Raw genomic sequence first — 22,767 nt, forward strand, 5'->3', positions numbered from 1 at the left:
ATTTGAGGTCAAATTGAATCAGCCAGATTTGATTCAAACTCAAATCTGATCAGATTCGATTTGAGTTGGATTTCATTCGGATTTGGATTTTCAGTCCACTTCTAAAGGTCCTAGGGGCACCAAATCTGGCTGGTGGGTAGATCTCCACGAGTGCCACCTACGACCCGTATTTCAAGGCAGTGGTGTATTTGGTTGATTTTAATGATTTTTTAAATTTTTTACTGATTTTGTAGATTTCCACCATAGGAAATAATGCTTTTTCAAAGCTGCCCCACCTCTTATAATTTCATATTCATCACTAAGTCATTAACAAACTGGTAATCCGATATAAGTGAATATATTTCTGATTTAAACAACAACAAATATTTATATACTGCTTTTCAACAAAAGTTTCCAAACTGGTTTACATAGAGAAATAAACCAATAAATAAAGATGGATCCATGTCCCCAAAGAGCTCACAGTCTAAAAATAAACCATAAGATAGACACCAGCAATAGTCATTGGAGGTACTGTGCTGAGGCTAGATAGGGTCAGTTACTCTCCCCCTGCTAAATAAAGAGAATCGCCATGTTAAAAAGGTGCCTCTTTGCCCAGCTAGCAGGGGTAAAGACATTGCAGGGGGACAAGGAAGGAGAAAATGGGTATAACTGTTCTCATTTGAGAAAAGATCAATCGGGTTCTTGTTTTGTGTCATGAATGAAGCTCTTTTGCAATATGACACAATGAAGACTCAAAGAAAAAGTAGATTAAGCCAAACTAAACAATTCTAAAAGTTCAGTGCATCATCAGATTATACAGTCTTGCTCCAAACAGAATAAAACAGTTTTTCCTTACAGATTTACTAACCAGTACCCAATTTTTTAACTTATATAAGAAAAGCAGCAAACATCAAAGCCAAAGTAGTTGGGCAACACTGGAATACAGGAACCTTTATGAATCTTTATGAAGATTATTAGCAGCTGTGAGAGAGAAAATGTTCAGTAAGAATTCCTATTGGTTGCCATGTGAACCTGACAAAAGTATTCAATGAGTATTTGTCATGTTCACATGATGCATTTATTTTTCTCATTAGAAGCATATGGTTGTTTTAACAGATGTAAAAACAAAAGACCAGGCCTGCTGGATCAGGCTCGAGGCCTATGTAGTCCAGCATCCTGTTTCACACAATGGCCTGCAACTGGTATTTAGAGCCACCTTGCCTCTTAAGCTGGAGGTAGCCTTTAGCCACCAGACTAGTAGCCATTGATAAACCTGTCCTCCCTGAATTTGTCTAAGCCCTTCTTAAAGCCGTCCACATCTTGTGGCAGAGAATTCCACATTGGTTATTTATGCATTGAGTGAAAAAGTACTTCCTTTTATTGGTCCTAAATTTCTTAGCAATTAGTTTCATGGGATTACTCCTGGTTTTAGTGATGTGAGTTGGGGGTAAAAATCTCTCTATATCCACTCTTTCCACACCATGCATAATTTTATAGACTTCTTTCTATCAAGTCTCCCCTAATTTGTCTTTCCCCCCTAAACTAAAAGGTCCCAGGTGTTATAGCCTTCCTTCATAAGGAAAGTGATCTAGACTCCTGATCATCATCTAGGACCCTTCTGCACCTTTTCAGGCTCTAAAATGTCCTTTTTGAGATATGGTGACCAGAACTGTACAAAGTACTCCAAATATGGTCTCACCATAGATTTGCATAAGGGCATTATGATATTAGCCATTTTATGTTCAACCCCCTTCCTAATGATTCCAAGCATGGAATTGGCCTTTTTCACAGCTGCTGCCTATTGAGTTGACACTTTCAACAAGCTATTCACCACGACTCTTAAGATCTCTCTCCTGGTCAATCACTGACAATTCAGATAGTTGGGTTTCTTTCGGCCCCATATGTATCACTTTACACTTGCTAACATTGAACTGCATTTGCCATTGTTTTTCCCACTCCCCAAGTATGGAGAGATCCTTTTGGAGTTCCTCGCAGTCTATTTTGGATTTCACTACCCTAAATAGTTTGGTGTTATCTGCAAATTTGGCTACCTGACTGCTCACCCCAATTTATTATTTATGAATAAATTAAAGAGCACAGGTCCCAGTACAGATCCCTGGGTGGCCCCACTTCTTACTCCCTCCATTTATAGAATTGTCCATTTATACATACCTCTGTTTCCTGTCCTTCAACCAGTTACCAATCCACACATGAACCTGTCCCCTTATCCCATGACTGCTAAGTTTTCTCAAGAGTCTTTGATAAGGAACTTTGTTGAAAGCTTTTTGCAAGTCTAAGTATACTATGTCAACTGGATCACCATTATCCACATGCCTGTTGACATTCTCAAAGAACACCAAAAGGCTGGTGAGGTAAGATTTACCTTTGCAGAAGCCATGCTGGTTCTCCTTCAGCAGGGCCTGTTCTTCTATATGTTTAACAATTTTATCCTTGAGAATGCTTTTCATAAACTTTCCTGGAACAGACATTAAGCTCCCAGCCTATAATTTCCCTGATCTCCCCTGGATCTCTTTTTGAAAATCAGTGTTAGATTGTCTACTTTCCAGTTCTCTGGGGCAGAGCCTGATTGTAGGGACGATTTACATATTTTCGCAAAGAGGGCAGCAATTTCATATATGAGTTCTTTAAGTACTCTTGGGTGGATACCATCTGGCCCTGGTGATTTGTTGATTTTTTTTCCTTTCCCCTGAGACAGTTTACAACATCATTTCTCATCACCTCTATCTAACTCAGTTCTTTAGCCTCTGTCCCCGAGAAGCTTGGTTCAGGTACAGGTGTATGCTCAGTATCTTCTGTCGTGAAGACAGATGCAAAGAACCCGTTTAGCTTCTCTGCTATCTCCATATCCTCTTTAATAATCCCTTTCACTCCATCATCCAGCTGCCTCCCTGGCAGATTTCCTGCTTCTGATCTATTTAAACAAGTTTTTGTTATAGCCCTTGCTGCTTTTAGCTAAATGTGCCTCAGACTCTCTTTTTGCCAGAGTCTGTGTTCCTTTCTGTTCTCTTCATTTGGGCAGGTGTACCAATTCCTTAAGGAAGTTGTTTTCCTCTTTATAGCTTTTTTAAACTTTACTTGTTAGCCATGCTGGCATCCTCCTGGACGTGGTGTTACCTTTTCTCCTTTTTGGTATACGTTCTACATGCAACATGGTAACCAAGCCATCATAGATATGGGTGGTAGCAATTTCCACAATCACAGTGGCTGGAAAATGTGCCATCACAATACTTTCTAATGTAGGGTACATATTTGTGTAGAGTATTCTACCTTCTTGTGTAGTGTACATTCCAAACATCTTAAACTAAAAAGGGGTCAGGTAGAGAAGTCTGAGAACTTCCATCGGAGGCCTGGAGAGAGACCCACTGCCACTCAAAATAGAACACAATAGGCTGAATGTACCAATAGTCTTACTCTGCATAAGATAGTGTGATATGTTTGTATGATATCACTGCTTCCAAGTGTGCTGTGTAGTAAATATGTTGGTAAACTGAACAGTAGCAATGGTAGTAAGTAAACTGGGAGTGTGTTAAAATAAACCATTATCAGTTATTTCCAAAGTTCTTTATTCTTTGAAGGTGCATGCATAAATGCATTGTGGTGAGGTACAAGAATGAGCCAGTGAGTTTGTCTTTCTGTGGTAGGGTTCTGTGTGAATGTGTTCTATCACAAACCAATGCAAATTTAAATTTGTCAGGGTTAATTCCAAGAATTGCAAGTCGGGGGGAAATGGAGACCAAAGTCACCCCTCAGAGTAAGACTCTTTTCATAGAACTGCAAGTTGAGTGTTGACACTCCTCAAGGCAAGTTGAGTTTGTCACAGATCTCAGCTGCTAGGCACATGACCTCAACACACCTTGGATGTGTTGAGGTGTTGCATAGGTGACTTACCCTTTAAGGGTAAAAGACTCTTCATTCTTGGATATTACTGCTTTAATGACCCCCACCCACCCCACCCACCCCCACTCTCTCAGCTGGTTCCCATGTGGACCAGCCCTATGAGGATGAATTGTACAAGTCATCTTACGGTGAGAAAACATAATCAATCCATAAACTCTTTGCAAGTTGAGTAAAATTTCCGCTAATACTGAAACTTTTTTTCCCCTACAGGAGGATTCAACAGACTGTGGTGGGGTCTCTGGATTGAGTCCATCACTATGGTCTATGGTAGGAATCCAGTTTATCCTGCTCTGGCTGTTATCTGGCAGCAGACATTGCCAGTTATGACCTTATTCAAACCAAAACCTGCGTAACAAATCAAGATCCTGCCAAAATATTGACCCCTCACTTCACTTGGAAAAGGGGGTTAGTCTGCTGAAACCGCAGATAAATGGCAATGTGCCCATTACTTGATATCTTCTTTGGGAAGGACTCTGAAGGCACCACCGTGGCTGCATGTTGGTGTGTCAGATCTGTTGATGTGTGTGAATGCTGCATCATCTAGGCCATTTGAACTGAATTCTATATGTGCTTTATTGAGGAATTGCAGTTTTTTGTGCTTTTAAAGACTTATATGTAAAAAGGGCTCCCCTTTAAAAGGTTATTACAGTACATGGTTTCTATTGATTTAATCTTAGCTCTGAGTTTTTTGCACTCTTTATTCTTAAAAATTATGAAGATGAGGGGAAATCCTGTCATTTCCTTCACTTTCTATTAAGAATACTGATATTTTAATGTCAGCTTTCAACATCAGTTGTGTCCAGAATGCAAAATTGAAAACTATTTAATCCAGAATGGTTTCATTGAATGAAAATACTGACTAGCCAGAGATTCACCCTTATAATGCCTTATGATGATCTTTTTTTCTGCCAAAATTAATCTAAATGGGTGATAAGCTAAGCTCCAGTAAGTTCATGCAATGAATGCAGAATTTAAAGCAGATAAAAATCAAACAACTTGTCTAAATTGAACGGTTCTTTATAGTTCCATACTTCCACAGTAAGGTAGTTTTCATCCCCAACTCTGTATCCATTCCCCATTGCACAGTCATTAATGTCCTCCATGTCCTGATTTCTTTTCTTAACAGAGCAGTTACTTACTAACCAAGTCCTCCAAAATGTTCAGACGCAAAGTTTGTGAATAAAAATGTCTTTGTGAATATTGAACGTTGGTTTTCAAGGGTATTTTGCATGATGATGAAGCTGCTGCTTTGCTGTTTCTTTTAGTTTGGTTTTTTGTTTTCTTTTGATGCTAGTGTATAGTTTGTGGAAAAGGTAACTGAGTGATTATTGTGTGAGAAACCAAATATTGCAATGTGATGCAACTTAATCTTAAGTTATATATTGTTAAACAGATATCTGAATATACTGTGCAATGTAAAAGCTGAAAGGGGGTACGGTACATTTAGTTGTCTGTGCAAATGGGAAGAGGAAGCTTTTATACAGGAAAAACAAACTTTCACCTAAAGTCATGTGTACACATATTTAATCTAAATAAAATTAAAGTACAGGCATTTATTTTTGAGGAGTAGCGCAGTTGTCATATCTGATGGGCCTTTTTTGTTTGTTTCCCACTAAATTTAGTACCTATGTTTATTCTGAACCAGCCAACATTTCTGTGTTTACGGTAAAAATAAAATTATATATATATATATATATATATATATATATATATATATATATATATATATCTCAAACTGGAAAAGCTGAATTTCACTGGAAAAGTAGCAAAACCTAAACAAATGGGGAGCCTTGAATCTATATTATGTACAGTGATACTCAATTGTGAATAATAATAAAAATCTGTTTTATACTAACCTGGTGATGAATCAGATCAGTGAAGTAAATGATGGTGTTATAGTATAGAATATTGTAGACACTGGATAGAATACTTCCACTTTCCCCTCATATTTTTCAGAACAATCCAGTATTGCAAGACAGCTAAACCAATGAATGTGCAACTTTGCTGATATTGTACAATTCTGCTAATAGCTGCAATATGCAATTATTTACTTTGTATAATAGAATACTTTTTTAAAAAAAAAATGTGGATATGTATGTCTTGGAAAATGACTCTTGTCTAATTTTGAGTCCAAACAGTCATGGGAGTTATTTGGCATACGATGGTGGTGGTTTGGTTTTTTGTTTTTTTTTAAATTGAATTTGTCAGTTAGATTTAAAGTTTAAAATTCAAGTTCAAGCCCAGCATTAGATTATTTTCTCCTTCAGCCTTACTTCTGCTTCACTGTTAAACTCAGAAATGGTAGAAGAGAACAGCTTGAGCAAGGCTCTTTAATTGATTTTGGTTGTAAGTAAGAAAATGATTGTAAGAAATTGCAAGGAATTTGGAGGGAAAATTTAAATTTCAAAATGGCAGAAGGAAAAATAACTGAGCAAGTCCTGCTGCTTTTGCTACTGCAGTTTTATTGCCTTGAGCCAAACCTAGGTAGAATCAAGATGATCTCCTTATCCCCTTTATTAACAACATAGCACTCTTGAGGTAGAGAAATGTGTATTTGTTTGCGTCTTAATTTCAGTCCTTAGAAAGACTAGTGTCAGGTTAAGTGCTGTGTTTTATTATTTCTGCTTGTAGAGCATACAGAGTGGAACTTGACTATTATCTGGAAAGTGTCAGGAGTAAGTTTGCATTATGGTTAGGTTTAACTCTGATTTAACTTGACTGTAGCTGGGAAGGCTAGAGATATAACAAGTAGTATTGGGAAGAGAAATACCTTCAGTCTTTATAATACCTGGTAAGGCCACTTGTCCATCTAGTTCAGAGTACTCGGTCTAAAAAGAATGGCTAGGCACAGATGCTAAAGGAAAATGAGCCAGCAGGGCATGATGGAGACATTGATCTTTAATCCCTACCAATGTAATGGTTGAAGACATCTCTTGTAGTATCTCTAGCATCAGAAAATCCCCTCAAAGAGACCACAAGGGGAAATTCCTCTATCTCATTCAGTTGTAATTTGTTAGGATAAATATTATTGATGAGTCAAATTGTTACTTGCCAAAGCTGTTGGTAACTTATTGAAGGATATTCTACAAACAAGGGCACACATGTTGGTGCATTCAGAGAGAAGTCAGAAAGCTTTCATCTCACTCTAAATGGATTCATGATAGGGATGTGTACGGAACCAGCAGGGGCCGGTTTGACACTGGGGGGGGGTAACTTTAAGGGTGGGAGGAGGTGCACTTACACACACACACACACACACACACACACACACTGCATTTCCCCCACCTGCACTCGGTTTCCTAAAAGTCAGTCAGGACGGCAACATACTTCCTTGCCGCCCTGTTGCACCCTTTACTGGAAGTAACGGGACATACTAGATGCACTTGTGCGTGTCGGTTGTGCACGCACGATGCATGCAAGCGCATTGAGGACTTCCAGTTACTTCCGGTAAAGGGGGCAGGGAGGTTCTCTGCCGCCCTGATGGACTTTTAGGAAACTGAGCGCCAGTGGTGGAAATGTAGGGTATGTGTGTGACACTCCCCCACCCTTAAAGGCAGACACACACACACCCCCGGTGTCGAACCTTCGAACCCGGCAGTGTTTGAACCTGTTCAAAGGCTCATAAAAGGGCCTCCAAACAGGTGTGTGCACATCCCTACTTCATAATGGTGTCTGGCAATATAGTGTTGTGATGTCATTCCATTGGCTATGTGATCCCCAGTTGGCTTGGATCATACAGCAATTTAAAAATCCCTGCTTTAAAAATAAAAAGATGGAGAAGCAGCTGCCAGTTGCAGACAGCCTTCTGGAAAAGGCAAAATTGGGATATTGCTCAGAAAAGGGGAAGGAATCAGGGGCATTTCACAAACACCCATACAATTTTCACACCCCAAAGACCTATATACGAATATTTGAGGCAGCCCTCATGAATATAGATAGGAAGTTGCAAAGCAGCAGGTTACAGAGTGAATATAACTACTTGGTAATCCAACCACATCTATCACCTTGCTAAATAATGAGACAAGTTTTAACAAAGGTTGCTTCCATACTAGTTGCCCTCCTTCATTCATACACCTTTTGTAGAGAATCCAGATTCAAGCCCTAACATTCCAGTATTTTCTGTTATCCTCCTCACATCTTTTCTCAGACTTGGTGGATTGTATTTTTCAGTTTAATCCATTCATAGTATCAGCTTCTCAGGAGACTGGGACTGAGAAAGTGCAAGTGAAAATATTTTCAAGGCTACTCACTGGGCCTTTAATTAAAAGCTTTCTCTTTTCTGCTTCTGTCTCTAATTGCTTCCCATTCAGTACTGCTAGGGAATTATTGATGAATTGCCTCTTAATTAATAAGTTCGTGTCTCATGGAGGGGGGGTAGTAATTACTGGTCTCTTTCTTTTTCTTTTTTATTAAGAAAGAGTGCTATTTTTTCAGTAAAAAAGAAAAGAAAATATATATAGGAAACCAGTAATTAAAACTCTCCCTTCTGATATGGGGAGAAGCTTATAATTGAAACTGCAGGGAACTTTTGCTATATGGGACTTATTTTTATGCCATGGGATGGGCACTGCTGGATAATGTAGCACTAAATTAACAAGGTGTTTTTCACACAGCAGGCTTTTCCTGCAGGTTTGCTGTGAGGCTTTACTGCGAGTTCGAAGTTGTCCAAAAAACCAATGCAAAAGTGGATATAAATCCCTCCAGCAATATCCCACACTTTAACACACAATGAAAAACCTGAATCGTGTGTGAAGTGCTCCCCAATAACTTGCAGGGACTTTGGGGTAAATCTGGCCGATGTGTAAATCTGGATGATCTGGCCAGAACGCACACCCTCTATTCCAGAGGAGATGCGAGCTAAATGCCCTGTGTGAAAAATGCCCTGCTGTTACTCCCCTGCAACTGGTATTTAGCAGCATCTTGCTTCTGAGGCTGGAGGTAGCCTATAGCCCTCAGATTAGTAGCCGATGATAGACCTGTCATCCATGAAATTATCTAAACCCCTCTTAAAGCCATCCAGGCTGGTGGCTATCACCACATCCTGTGGCAGAGGATTCCATAGATTAATGCTGTGTGAAAAAATACCTTCTTTTCCCAGTCCTAAATTTCTGGGCCAACAGTTTCATGGCATGCCCTCCTTCCAGGAGGATTTTCAGACAGCAGGCTTCACCGCAAGTTTACTACGAGGCTTTACTGCAAGTTCAAAGTTGCAAAAAAACACCACCACCAAACCCCGATGCAAAAGTGGATTTTTTTTTACCCTGGATATAAATTGAGCTACTCTCTTAACATGCAGTGAAAAACCCGAATTGTGTGTGAAGTGCTCCCCGATAACTTGTAGGGAATTCAGGGTAAATCTGGCGGATATGTGAACACACACCCTCTATTCCGGAGGAGATGCAAGCTAAAAGTCCTGTGTGAAAAATGCCCTGCTGTATGGAACCAACAAGTTAATGTGGAAGCAGCCATTGATAAGTTACTTTTAGAAACAGGAGTGATAAAACTATTTTTACCCTTCCATCAGATGATACCGAGAATTGGTTTACCAACTGCTTATATATCCCTTGCTGACTCCTCTCTCACTCTCTGAGACATATCTGAGGAACTCGAATCATATGGAAGTTCCAGGGGTGGCCCATGACATGTTGCTGCCTGAGAGGCAATATGATGCCCCCCATCTTCAGGCAGGTGTTCCTGTGGTGCAGGGGGGGAGTACTTGCCCTTTTCTGTGCCCCTCCTCACCCCCACCATCTCACTGCCTCATGGATGAGCCATCCCTGGGGAGTTCCTTATACTTTTGCACAGATGCAGATATGTGCACAGTTTGGTCAGGATCTAGTTCTTGATTTACACCAAGACCTTGTCTAATTAAATATTTCATCCTGGAGAATGTATATTATGACTTGGAGGCAAATCATTCTTTTAAGTCCACTAAGTCAGGGGTAGGCAGCATAAGGCCCCAACCCATATTTGGCTTTTCCACCTGGCAGCCTGGCACTGCCATCATGTGGCAACGTGCCCAAAGGCCTGTCATTTCAGAAGGGAAAGGAAGGAGAAACTTTCCCAAGGGGAAAGCTTTATTTGGATGGTTAAGGACTGTGCACTTTATAACTCTTGTTTCAGTTTGTACCAGTTTGGACAATACAGGTTGTTTTACAGTAACAGGAGGTGGCAGTCCAAATCTTAAAATTCAACCCCACAGATTGGCTGGTGATTTGCAGAGAGCTTTTTTTCTGATTGTATGCTAATAGTATCCAGTTGTTTAATGTTTAAACAATGCACTGTGTATATATATAGATAGATAAATATATATTGGGGGTAGGGGAAAGAATTTACCATGACATTGCAAATGTCACTCACCTTATGAATCCTGAAGGTATAGTGCTTAGAAACAACTTATATGAAAAGATGAGCTATCTTATTTAACAACACTTGGCTTTAAAATTCAATGTTCCTAGTCATAATTGGCTTGAGAAGTACACGTTATAATACATTGGGTTTTTTTGGGGTTTTTTAAAGTCATACATTTAGCATATATATCAAACTATTTTCTAAGCGTTCTAGCTATACCAAGGGATATTGAGAAGCTCTCACTTCTCGACAATAGCCACGAAGCCCCACTGTATTATCTTAAAACCAATGATTCAAATCATTTTAGTTGGGTTCTTGTTTTGTTATTTATTTATTTATTTATTTATTTGCTTATTTAAAAAACAGCTGGCAGATTGAATGGTTTAGCTCTTTTTTCTCTCTCTCCATGGGAACAACCAGCATTACTGCCAAAACGCTGAGTGTGATCCATATTTGTACCAGGTTTTTAACATGACATATATTTCACAAGTTTGACTGAGGAGATTTTTAGGTCTTGAACCTTTAAGGACTTGTATGATCTCTTATGAATTTCTAATGCTTGAAGCTTTGTTGCTTAAACTTGATAAGAAAAACAGTGTTGCTGCCATTTGTAAGTTTTCGTATACTATTGCTTTTACTGACTTTAAGCACTGGCCTTACTGGGTTCAAATAGGCAGTATCCCTTTTTTAAGTGACCTTTGCTACCCAAGTGTTACTTGCTGTTTTACACTTTTCAGTATCTTTCAAAGGACATGGAGATGTTTTGTTCCCTTCTGCACAGAAACTTTGAATTCTTAGGTCCTATTCAAATGTTACTGCTGTGTTGTGATTGCTGCTTCCCTGGAGACAACTTCTGTATGTGGGTCTATCCCATAGCAGCATTGCCCTACCACTGGAGTTGTAATCATAATGTTGGGAGTAACAACATAATTGAGCCAACTCTTCTAATATGGACTTCAGACATTATTACCGATGCAACATGGGAATGGTACTCACATTGCAAAGGTAACACTTGAACTGAATCTAGGTCACTTATATAGGTGAATAATGAATCAGTTCTGATGGTCCCTCAACATCACCCTCATCTGATAGTTGCAAATTATTATAAGATCACTCTCCAGAGGTCCACTAGGTTATTGGGAATATCTCCAGAAAAGAGAAACTTCTCAATCCCATTCAAAGTTTGGTCTGTGTTACAGGACTGAGAATCACGGCAAATTTCTAGGTTTCTGGTTTCTTTTTCATACAATAATGTTAATATTGTTAATATTCACTGTAGACTATTGTAAAAAGGGTTCAAAAAAAGTGTCCAGAGTTTCAGAAGTTGGCTGTAGACTCTTTTCAGCAACTTGTGTCATCTGTTGCTGTATCTGTTCTATAAAACTGAAGCTTGCATTTTGGAGAAATAATTTTGCTGGGGATAAAGTAATACTACCTTGTTCAAATGCTAACTGACTAGCAATTTAGATCTGGCAAAACCTAGCCAATCTTCCTGTGTTTTAGGGGATGTCTCAGTCATGCTTTGGGAGATATTACTGAGACATTCAGTGCAAAAAGAGGGGGAGGGGAAATGTTCTTTATTGGCAAATAGGTCTTTTCTCCCTTTTATTGTGTTCTCTTGACACTTTTGTGAATCTGACATGCCTGAAATAAGGAATACAAGCAAAACATTTTGTAAAAATTTGTACAATACTGTTATAAAAAAGTTTATAATCCTAAAAAATCTTGTGTTTAATTATTGTGGAATAAACAGTATATTCAGAATAAAAGTTTATCATTTCAAATCAATTACATGTGTACATAGATTGTTATCTTTATTTAAAAATAGATGAGTGTTCCCCCAAATGTAAAAACAAAACAAAAACACCAAAAACCCTGTGCATAGAAAACTAGATGTTATCCAGAAGAGTTTTAGCATACATTCTTTATTTTACTAGGTATAGTGGGAGTTTTTAAAGTATGCCCCACCACCATTGTGCACACATTTCACAGGCAGTCTATAGTGGCAGAATTTGGAGACAATAGTTTGCTATGTGTAGACTGGGCTTTAATTTAAGACATACGACAAAGTTTAGGATTGGTAATCAAGATTATTTGTTGTATCAGTCATATTAATTGATATGTGCAACTCTGGGTGCTGTATACAATCCAAAACATAAAAGAGAGTAAAACAATTAGAACAATTTTATGGAATAAAAAGTTAAAGCAATCTCATAGAATAAAAACAAACAGTTTACAATTAATTTACTTAAAAGCCTGAGAAGACAGGTATGTCTTGAGGGTCTTCCTAAAAGCAAATAGAGAAGGAGATGCTCTTATTTTGGCAGGTAGTATATTCCAAAGCCCCGGGGTAGCCACAGAGAAGACCCAGTCATGAGTCACCACCAGACAAGCCAGTGGCAACTGTAACCGACCGCTCCAGATGATCTTAATAGGTGACAGGGTTCATGACAGAGCCGGTGCTGTCTTAAGTACCCTGGACCCATCCTTATGTTGCCATCCTAAACAGAGTTACTTATGAATAAGTTCATTTATAATAAGCAGGATTTTCTTTTAAGCTATATGTTTAGGAGTTGCTGGTTGTAAGCTGCCTGTTTTTTTATGGACTCGTCACACATGGTTACCTGAAAATGGAATATCCCACAAGGCAAAGAAGTGGCTCCTGTGGAGAAAGCACTGTTAGTGGCCAACATCAACAAGCTGCATTAGGCTAAGAATATGAATGCATCCGCATTTCTTAACTAAGGCTACACTCTGTGGTTTAATTACTTAATTTTAAAAATACATCTGGATTGGTTTTATGTATATATGCATTTTTGTATTCTTTTCTACAAAGAAATTTTCTACATATTTGCACAAAGAACTATGACCAATAACTAGCACTGCATTTTAGTATGTGTGGTTAAACTGAATTGTGACCAGGAACTGAGAGGCTTCTCCTTACTTAACAGTGAACATGGGAAGGGCATTATTTAGACTTATCTGATGGTATCTGATTTTTATTTTATTAAAAAATGATCAGGATATAATAATTCTACTGTCAGATGACAGACCCCAGGACATTTTGCAGAACTGCTTTTGAAACTTCCTCCATTTTCAAAACATGTATTTTTAGTATGTAGTACACCACTCTGGGCTCCTTGGAGGAATAGTGGGATATAAAATGTAAATAAACAAACAAACAAACAAATAAATTTGTAGCATGGCAAACTGTTGTTTGAGAAACTCAAATCCTTCTTAGACTGTGCAGAACTTCACTGAATACATGGTGGTTTGGATCCAAGCCAGTTACTGGTAAGTCCATAATGTTTCTCAAGAAGCTAAAACTGAATTCTGGAAGAGAAAAAAACATAAGAATTTGGCATTTGGAATAGAATGAAGCAGAAATCAGCAATATCCAGTTCATTTTCTTGTGGGCCAAGAAAAGGTTTCAGGGCAAGGACGTAGCTATAATTGACCAAAGTGTGGAGACAAATGCACCTGAAGGAAGGGGCCCCTGCTGGCTAGGTGACAGTTCGCTCTCTGGTTCCCCCCTCCTGCCTCCCTGGCTGGCACCTGATTGGAGGGCTCATCTCAATTTCAAGTCAAATGAGTTCTCAGGAGAGGAGGGCGGAAGTATGTCGCACAATGTCCCTCCCTCCTCCTCCTCCTCCTCTTCTCTCCTCCTAACGGGATTGCTAATGCTCAGGTTCAACCCACACATCCCTCTGCCTGACAGGCTCAACAGTGAGGGAAATAGAACTGAGCATCAGCCAGCCAGTCACAAGTAGAGGAGGATGGAAGGATGCTATTGGACACATGCCAGTGGATGGCTGGGAAATCCACTCATAATTCGGTTCTTGAACTATTGTCCTGCAGGTTGCAAACAGTCTTGTGCTGTGCTCAAATGTGTTTGTATAAAGAATGCTTTGATAGGGGAGGTGACAAGGAGCTGCAAGGCCATTCCATCTGCCTGCGGGGACTTACCAACTGGTCCCTCTGCCTCCTGTGGAGCTTCCAGCCCAGACGGGGAGCAGCCTGCTTGTCTGCTGCCAAGTTCTAGCTGGCTGGTTGCCAGCCCCCAGACTGTTGAGGAGATCCACCTGGAGCTTGTTCTGGGAGCTACACGTGAGAGGTGTGGCTCTCAGGGCTTGTTGGCTTAAAAGCAGGGAGGCTTGCCAAAGGCGTAGCCATCAGGCCGCCTGTAGGTGGCCACCAAAGCCGGCCGCCAAAGGGGGCCGGCCTTTGAGGCTGGGCCTTCAAGGGTGGGACTGAGGGCTGGGGGGCTGGGTTGTGCCAGGCCTTTATCAAATGTGTGTTTGGGCTCCCTTGAGGGGGGTGATTCTGGGAGTGCGCCCAGCATTTCTGGGGCAGCTATTACTGTTGTGGTGGGAAATAGAAGAATTGGCGCAGGCAGAGCAGCTGGCCGTTACAGGGGAAGGGAAATTAGTGACTTAGTGACTGTTTCCACTTCCAACTGCACTGTCAACTCTCAGGCCTCGGGGAGCAGCCCCAACGACCCGCAGAGTCTGGCCTTGCTCCTCTGTAATGCCAGGTCAGTTCGGAATAAGACCAAAATTGTCCATGATTTGATCGTGAATGAGGGAGCTGACCTGGCATGTATAACTGAGACCTGGTTGAGGGAGGCGAGTGGTCCTGTGTGGGCTCAGCTTCTCCCAGCAGGTTACTCTGTCTTGGAGCAGGCTAGAGGATGTGGGCGGGTGTGTGTGGAGTGGCTGTGGTCCATAAGAATACCACTTCCCTTACCAGGGACCCTGTGAGACAGCTGGCTTATATCGAGGGCATATTTTTGCGGCTGGGAACTAGGGATAGATTGGGGATTCTATTGGTGTACCGTCCACCCCGCTGCCCAACTGACTCCCTAACTGAGCTGACAGAGCTGGTCGCGGAGTTGGTGTTGGAGTCTCCTAGACTTTTAGTACTGGGGGACTTCAATATCCCCGTTAGGACTGGCTTGTCTGGTGCGGCTCAGGCGTTCATAGCGCCCATGACAACTATGGGCCTATCCCAATTAGTTTCTGAACCAACTCACATTGCCTGCCACACACTTGATTTGGTCTTTTGTTCGGAGCAGGGGGGTGTTCCATGGGTGGGGGATCCAGTGGTTTTCCCATTGTCATGGACGGACCACTACCTGGTTAAGGTTGTTCTCACAGCCGCAATCCACCCCTGCAGGGGTGGTGGACCTATTAGGATGGTCTGTCCGAAAAGGCTGCTGGACCCAGTGGGGTTTCAAAAGGCCTTGGAGGATTTTGATGTTGCTGCGGCCGGTGATTCTGTCGATGACCTGGTGGGAACCGGGAACAGGGAACTCATCAGGGCAGTAGACATGATTGCTCCTAAGCGTCCCTTCCGACCTGCTGCAAAAATGCCCCCTTGGTATACTGAGGAGTTGCAGGGGCTGAAGTGGTTGGGTAGGTGACTAGAGTGCAAGTGAAGGAGAACTCAGTTCGAATGTGATAGGATACAGCATGTCACCCATTTGAAGAGTTATGCAGTTGCGGTGCATGTGGCAAAAAAGAGTGTTTGGTCTTCGCGCATTGCGGCTGCAGGTTCGCGCTCAGCAGAGCTATCCCGGGTTGTGAGGAAATTGATTTCTGCTCCTTCTACTTCAAATCAGTCCCTGGGGTTGTTCTGCTGTGATGCCTTTAATGTGTTTTTTGCAAACAAGATCTCCTGTATTCGGGCCGACTTGGACTCCACTGTTTTTGCAGGGTTTATGGAGGAGGTGTCCAGCAATCTCTCTTGCAGTATTAGATTGGATCAGTTTCAGTCTGTGACTCCTGAGGATGTGGACAAGCTGCATGGGGCTGTGAGGCCTACCACCTGTTCTCTAGATCCTTGCCTGACTTGGCTGCTTCTATCTAGCAGGGAGATTGTTGGAGATGGCCTAGTTAATATCATAAACGCATCACTGAGGGAGGGTAGGGTGCCCCCTTGTTTGAAGGAGGGATTGATTAGACCACTCCTAAAGAAGCCTTCTTTGGATCCTTTAGTGATGGACAGTTACAGGCCAATCTCCAATCTCCCTTGGTTGGGCAAGGTGATTGAGAGGGTGGTGGCTGACCAGCTCCAGGTAGTCTTGGAGGAAACTGATTATCTAGATCCATTTCAAACTGGCTTTAGGACTGGCTATGGGGTTGAGACAGCCTTGTTCGGCCTGATGGATGACCTTTACCGGGGAATCAACAGAGGGAGTGTGACTCTGCTGGTTCTTCTGGATCTCTTGGTGGCGTTCGATACCATCAACCATGGTATCCTTCTGGATTGCCTGGGGGAGTTGGGAATAGGAGGCACTGCTTTGCAGTGGTTCCGCTCCTATCTCTCGGGTAGATTCCAGATGGTGGAGCTTGGTGACAGTTGCTCCTCAAAATGGGAGCTGTTATATGGAGTCCCCCAGGGCTCCATTCTGTCACCAATGCTTTTTAATAACTACAAGAAACTGCTGGGTGAGGTCATCAGGAGATTTGGTGCTGGGTGTTATCAGTATGCTGATGACACCCAAATCTACTTCTCCTTTTCATCTTCAGGAAATGGCACTCATTCTCTAAATGCCTGCCTACAGGACGTAATGGGCTGGATGAGGGAGAAGAAATTGAAGCTGAATCCAAGCAAGATGGAGGTGCTCATTGTGGGGGCTCAGAATCTGAGGGATGAGTTAGATTTCCCTGTGCTGGATGGGGTCACACTCCCGCAGAAGGAGCAGGTGCGCAGCTTGGGAGTACTCCTGGACCCAGGCCTCACCCTGGTTTCTCAGGTGGAAGCCATGGCCAGGAGTGCTTTCTATCAGCTTCAGCTGATTCGACAGCTGCGTCCATTCCTCAGAGAGGATGACCTCAAAACAGTGGTGCATCAGCTGGTAACCTCCAGGCTTGACTACTGCAATGCGCTCTACGTGGGGCTGCCTTTGTACGTAGTCCGAAAACTTCAGTTAGTTCAGAATGCGGCAGCCAGACTGGTCTCTGGGGCAACCATTCTGTTTTGAAACAGCTACACTGGCTGCCGATATGTTTCCGGGAAAAATACAAAGTGCTGGTTATTACCTTTAAAGCCCTGAATGGCTTAGGTCCGAGTTATCTAAGAGAGCGCCTTCTTTTACATGATCCCCACCGCACGTCTCCAGTTGCCACCAGTTCATCTGGTGGCGACGCAGAGGCGGGCCTTCTCTATAGCTGCTCCTGGGCTATGGAATGCACTCCCAACAGAAATTCGTAATCTGAGATCATTGCTGTCCTTCAAGAGAGCCCTTAACACATATTTATTTGGCCTGGCCTTCCAGAGTTTTAAATGTTTAATTGTTTTAAACTGTTTTAAATTGTTGGCCTGATTTTCAGGGCTTTTATCTGTTTTATTGGTTTTATTGTGTTTTAATAGTTTGATTTTAATTGTTAATTTGTTTTTAATTGTTTTTATCATGTTGTGAACCGCCCTGAGCCATATCGGAAGGCTCAGATTTATTATATAAATCTAATAAATAAATAAAAATAAATAAATATGCATGACAATATGCCATGTAGAGCAATATGACAACCAAGTTGGTGAAGATGAGGCTGACTTAGAAACAGGCAGAAGATCTTTACTTGAAAACTTTGCAGTTTCCTACAAATCTCTACAGAAATATATTGCATTTTTTGAGTGTTTTGTGTAGATTAATGCTTTCAAAATATGAATGAAATAATAAATATTGCCACGGGAAAACCTTTTTTTCATTTTCAGCTCTCAGTCTGTTATTTCAGATAGAAAATGCTGCATTAGTAAAGTCATTTGGCCACTATATGGTCACTTTTGCTTATTATATGTTTTAAGCTATTTTTTGTAACACAATAAGCTGGAGGGAGGGGTGAAAGCTCAGCTGCTCATTAACAAAGGCCATCATGACTAATAATAGGGTCATAAGCAATCCAAATCACACTACCCCATTTATTCACTCAAAATGTACTAATCAAACTATTTTTAGACTCCTGGCCTATCAAATAAAGTCAGTCATGAGTTTTTCAGGTCTGTTTCATAAATTAATGTTCACTACCATCCCCATTTTTCTATACCCCTCTGTGTTTTTACAGTTCACTTAAGCACCCTGAGCAAAATATCTTTCTTCAGATGTATCCAGCTTGAAAGATTTCATTGTATTGCTTAAAAATGTTTCCCATTGTGTCACTTTTCTCATCTTTATTTTCACAAATGGTTTCAAATGGTATCTGGCTCTCACCTCAATGGAAGGGGGAAGGTGGAACACCAAATAGCTCAAGATAGGTATCTTTATTGTTTCCAGAAGACGCTGACTCATGCAAATTGATATCTTGTTCCTATAGCTTTTGTTAAAGCAAAAAAGAAAGAAAGCCATTTTACTACATTACCAAATTGTAAAACTATGCTTCCCTAGAGAAACTGATCTTTACAACAGCTTTCTAAATGCCTATACTTTAAGTTGAAAATAAAAATTCACCTGATTTCTATATCTCCATTGTAAAGTTAAGACCATTCCATTTTATAGTGTGAAATAGATTCTCTACAGAAAATGCACACTTTCCCCCCTGATGCCAGTTACAAGCAGAGAGCTGCCCTTGCCTTCTTGCAAGACTTTAACTTTTACTGTAGGAGTACTTCCTGGCTTCCTACGTTAGTCCTCCTCCAGCCAAATCAAGGCCTAAGCACGTTCCATCCAATTGTAGCTGACAGTATTGTTCACTGTTTGCCAAAGCAAAGACCTAGAAGTGAAATGCATGATCAAAGCCACATCCAATGACTCTGGAAATCAGTGGCCTGGAGCATCTGTTCATAGCTCAGTGAAGTAATGTAATCTACAGCAACCACAGGGTGGGCTCATTTCTCCTCAGACTTCTAAAGGTTATTTTCGAGACATCTAAACTTCATGAACCAAACTCTTATAGATTCCCAAGGTTATATACATTTAGTGTTGGTCTGTATGGAATTAAGACAAAAACATCTGCTGGTGGGGAGGGGGGATGCTAGTCATCTGAATGTTTTTCAAGTGACTGCACTAGTATTCTGTCTTGTGGTCTTAAGATACATTATTAATGCTTTTGAGATCATTCGTCTTGGGCTGTCCTATCATTGACAGGACTGAAGAAAACAGTCCTGAAGCTGAAGAAAACATATTTCTTTGAAATGAAGATCCTGAAACTTAAGTCCATAAAAGACATCTGTGATGTATAACATGACATTTTTCTCAGCCAGATCTTTGGCGTTGAATGGCCTTAAATATGCTATATCTTCGTCTTGACAGAGGTATCATTCCTCATACTTTTCTGATGCTTTTCCACATTTCCCAGCAAATTTTCTGGGTTTAAAAAAAAAATTCTGGTTGTCTGGGCGAGGTCCAGAACCTACCTGTAAAATGGCATCTTTCTATCTTTCATGGTTTGGTCTGGGAGTTTCATGTCAGTTTGTGAGTGAGGCCCAAGCAACTTTAGATAGCTAGATGTTCTTAATGTGGTTGCCATCAAAAGCTTCTATATGTGTGTGTCATATGGATCAGCTCTATTGCATTCAAAGTCTTCATGCCAGCAGTCCCTAATAATCTGTAGTGATGGTGTGAGACTCTACCTGGACCAATGTGATGGAGCGCTTACGTCACTTTACACTTGCTTACTTTGAATTGTATTTGCCATTTTGTTGCCCTCTCACTGTTTTAAGATATCCTTGTGGAGATCCTCACAATCACGGTCTGTTTTGAATTTCACTACCCTAAATAGTTTAGTGCAAATTTGGCCACCTCACTGCTTACCCCAACTTCTAGATCATTTACAGTATGAACAAATTAAAAAGTCCCAGTACAGGTCCCTGAGGGGTCCCCCACTTCTTACTTTCCTCCATCCCCCTCACCAGATGCACTGTCCACCTTTCTGACCAGTTTGACTGCCTGCATATAGTGATTGGATCATGAGACAAAGTTGGGATTCTGTTGGTATATTGCCTACCCCACTGTCTAGCAGTCTCCCTGCCTAAGCTGCTTGAGGTAGTCTCAGATGTGGCGTTGAGGACCCCATGGTTGTTAGGTTTGAGGGACTTTAACATCCATGCTGAGGCCACCTTGTCTGGTGCAGCTCAGGACTTCAAGTCATCCATGATGACCATGGGCTTCTCTTAACTAATTTCTGGTTGAATTTCTGCCACACATGAGGCAGGCCATACAATTGATTTGGTTTTGGGGTCAGTGGTGGACAGTGGTGCTCCATAGATAGTCCAGGAGGCCTCAACACAGTTATCATGGATGGATCACTATCTGGCGATGACTGAACTGAAGGTGGACCCACAACACCTCTGCAGGGGTGCAGGACCAGTTAGGATGGTCTGCCCTGGAGGCTTATGGATCCTGATGGATTCCTGATGGCTCTGGGGGAGTTTCCTGCTGAGAGAGTGGACGATCCTGTTGTCACCCTGGTCTCCCTTTGGTATGAGGGGATGGGTTGGGCGATTGACACAGTCATGCCTAAGCACCCGCGAGCCCAAGCAACTCCCTGGTATACAGGTGAGTTGCGGACAATGAAACAGGCTGGTAGATGGTTTGAGCAACATTGGAGAAAAACTCGGAATGAATGTGACTGAACACAGGCTAGAGCCCATATTAGGGCCTACTCTATGGGTGATGGTGGCAAAGAAATCCTACTTTTCTTTCAGCTCAATGTCGTCTAGCAGAGCTTTTTTGAGTGGTTCAGGGCCTCCTAAGTGAGAACCCCAAAGACTATCAAACAGAACACTCAGCAGCCCACTGTGACTGATTTGCTTTACATTTTGCAAATAAAATCTCTCATATCCATTCTGACTTGGATGCATCGGAACTGGATGTTGCTAACGCACCGTCTGGTCAAGTTATATTGGATGGTTTTCAGACTGTGTTGCTTGAGGAGGTGGACAGGCTGCTAGGAAGGTTGAGGCCTACCATGTGTGTCCTCGACCCTTGCCCTTCATAGTTGTTGAAGGCTTGTAGGGAGGGACTGGGTCCGTGGGTGGCGGGGATGGTGAATGCCTCTTTAGAATAGAGGGTGGTCCCCCCTTGCCTGAAGGAGGCAGTTATTAGGCCCCTCCTTAAAAATCCCTCATTGGACCCTCATTGAACTTAAATAACTTTCGACCAGTTTCAAACCTCCCTTTCTTGGGCAAGGTGTTGGAGAGTGTTGTGGCGTCTCAGCTTCAGGCAGCCCTGGATGAATCTGATTACTTAGATCTTTTCCAGTCTGGCTTCCAACCTGGATATGGGACTAAATTGCTTTGGTCACCCTGGTAGATGACCTATGCCGGAAGATAGTCAGAGGGAGTGTGACTCTGTTGATCCTCCTGAACCCCCTCAGCTGCTTTTGATACCATTGACAATGGTAGCCTTCTGGGACATCTCTCTGGGTTGGGACTTGGGGGCACAGTTATTCAGTGGCTCCATTCCTACCTAGGGGGTCATACTCAGAAGGTGGTGCTGGGGGATGCCTGCTCCACCCCTTGGCCTTCGGCCTATGGGGTGCCACAAGGATCTATTCTGTTTAACATTTACATGAAGCCACTGGGAGGGGTAATCCGTAGGTGTGGGTTGCGGGGCCATCAGTATGCTGATGACACCCAGCTCTACCTATCTTTTAAGTTAGCAGACACCAGGGAGGCAGTGGATGCTCTGAACTGGGGCTTGGAGGCTGTTCTGGACTGGATGGGGGCAAACAAGCTGAAACTTAATCCAGATAAGAATGAAGTGCTCTGGGCTGGTAGAACTGATTATCCAAGTAATGAGGTAAATCTGGTCTTGGACTGGGTCACGCTCCCTCTGAAAGACATAGTCCACAGCTTGGGGGTGCTTCTGGACCCAACACTGTCCTTGGAGGCGCAGGTGGTGGCGGCGGCGTGCAGAAGCACCTTTCACCAACTACAGCTGGTACGCCAGCTGTAAACCTACTCGGAGAAGTTGGACCTGACCTCCATCACTCATGTGTTGGTATCATCCAGATTGGACTACTGCAATGCACTCTATGTGGAGCTTCCCTTGAAGACTGTTCAAAAGTTTCAGTTGGTTCAGAATGCTGCCAGAAGGATGCTCATGGGTATAACTCACTTCATGAGTATCACACCCATCCTGCATCAGCTTCATTGGCTACTGGTCAGCTTCCAGGCTAGATTCAAGGTGCTGGTATTGACCTTTAAAGCCCTATGCAGCTTGCGGCCAGGGTACCTGTCGGACCACAAATGCCCATATGAATCTGCAAGGGCCCTCTGCTCATCATCTCAGGCCATGCTCAGGGCCCCACCACTAACAGAGATCAGGTTGGCAGAGACTAGAACCATGACCTTTTTGGCTGTGGCCCCTCAGTTTTGGAACACCCTCCCTGAAGAGCTTCACCATGCTCCCTTCCTCAGTGTTTTTTAAAAACATCTCAAAACACACCTTTTTAAGGAGGCTTTTTAATGCTCCATTATTGTTTTGTTATATCTGGTAGGTTCTTTAGCTTTTTATAATTTTCAGTTATTAGCTTTTAAAGTAACCTTTAATTTCAACCTAATAATGATTGTGGTTTTAAA

At 42.0% G+C, this 22,767-nt stretch overlaps 1 protein-coding gene across 7 annotated transcripts in view; it reads left to right on the top strand.

The window, feature by feature from the left end:
- The window catches only part of CACNA2D1 (calcium voltage-gated channel auxiliary subunit alpha2delta 1), a 642,096-nt gene extending 630,060 nt beyond the window's left edge, over positions 1-12,036 (top strand). For all 7 annotated transcript variants that reach the window (XM_053252724.1, XM_053252726.1, XM_053252728.1 and 4 more), the window contains one exon: positions 4,108-12,036. In XM_053252724.1, the coding sequence (XP_053108699.1) occupies positions 4,108-4,144 (37 nt within the window). In that variant the 3' untranslated portion in view covers positions 4,145-12,036. The remainder of the gene's footprint in view (positions 1-4,107) is intronic.
- Positions 12,037-22,767: the final 10,731 nt, after the last annotated feature.

Source organism: Hemicordylus capensis, chromosome 5 (assembly GCF_027244095.1).
Source record: "Hemicordylus capensis ecotype Gifberg chromosome 5, rHemCap1.1.pri, whole genome shotgun sequence".
Taxonomy (NCBI): domain Eukaryota; kingdom Metazoa; phylum Chordata; class Lepidosauria; order Squamata; family Cordylidae; genus Hemicordylus; species Hemicordylus capensis.